This window comes from Mytilus edulis, chromosome 9, assembly GCF_963676685.1.
Source record: "Mytilus edulis chromosome 9, xbMytEdul2.2, whole genome shotgun sequence".
NCBI lineage: Eukaryota > Metazoa > Mollusca > Bivalvia > Mytilida > Mytilidae > Mytilus > Mytilus edulis.
In genome coordinates, this window is record NC_092352.1 from 35183078 (window position 1) to 35184264 (window position 1187).

General features: G+C 31.8%; 1 protein-coding gene across 1 annotated transcript; it reads left to right on the top strand.

The window, feature by feature from the left end:
- Positions 1-205: 205 nt before the first annotated feature.
- Positions 206-604, top strand: LOC139489937 (uncharacterized). The gene has a single exon (XM_071276784.1). It carries the CDS (start codon positions 206-208, stop codon positions 602-604), a length of 399 nt encoding a protein of 132 aa, XP_071132885.1.
- Positions 605-1187: the final 583 nt, after the last annotated feature.

The following is a 1187-nucleotide window of genomic DNA, read 5'->3' on the forward strand; positions in this document are numbered from 1 at the left end:
TTATTTATGGATTACATTTATTTATGCTACACGTTCGTCAATGATGAAAGATCCTGGTTTTTTGATATCACATGAATGGAGCAATTTTTCAACGTACAAAGGAATATCCATGATAGTGCATCAAACTTGGAAAGATGGTAATGTACCGGAAGTATGGCAGAAAGCCCAAAAAAACATGGCGTAAACAAAAATGTGGAAAACAGGGATGACGTACTTATTTTGGGACGACTTGATGTTAAGGAAGTTTATAAATGATACATTTACATGGTTCATAGAAACATATGACAGTTATCCCTATAATATTCAAAGATTAGATGTTGCCAGATATTTTCTACTGTTTTGCTTCGGTGGGATTTATTCTGATCTTGATATTGCTTGTCCAAATGCAATAGATAATATTCTCAACAGTTTATCTGCATTACAGGGTATTGTTTTAATGGAGACAAAACCATCGGGGGTTTCTAATGACCTTATGATTGCTGCAAAACATCATCCGTTTATGGAATATGTTATTTTTGGACTTCTTCCAGCAAAGAAGAATTATATCATACCTTATTTTACTGGGTATTGTTTTAATCGAGACAAAACCATCGGGGGTTTCTAATGACCTTATGATTGCTGCAAAACATCATCCGTTTATGGAATATGTTATTTTTGGACTTCTTCCAGCAAAGAAGAATTATATCATACCTTATTTTACTGTTATTTTGACCACTGGATCAATATATTTGACCAGAAAAGCTCAGTTGTACAACAGAAAGTCACAGATTTTACATATCAATAACTCCTTATATGGAAACAAATATTTCAAACATTTTAGAGGTGGCAGTTGGCATAGTGTTGACGGAAAGGTCATTTGGCTTCTTTATACAAAACATAAATGGTCATCCTTTTGTAAAATTGTCTTGTTGACAAAATTGACTTTTGTGACACAACATTGACTTTTGTGTTAAATTTTCATTTCTGTTTAACAAAATTCAATTTTGTCTACACAAAGATAAACACAAAATTGAATTTTGTGACAAAATATCAGTTTTGTATGCAAATTAGTTCACAGAATCCAAAACTAAACTAATTTGCATACAAAATTGACTTTTGTCGCCCAATTTTCAAATTAGGTAACAAAAGTAAAGTCTGTGTTACAAAAATGAATTTTGTCATGACAAAAGTAACTTTTGTCCACTGAA

Excerpts from the sequence above, each read along its gene's own strand:
- LOC139489937 (XM_071276784.1), top strand. The coding sequence starts at position 206 with ATGACGTACTTATTTTGGGACGACTTGATGTTAAGGAAGTTTATAAAT.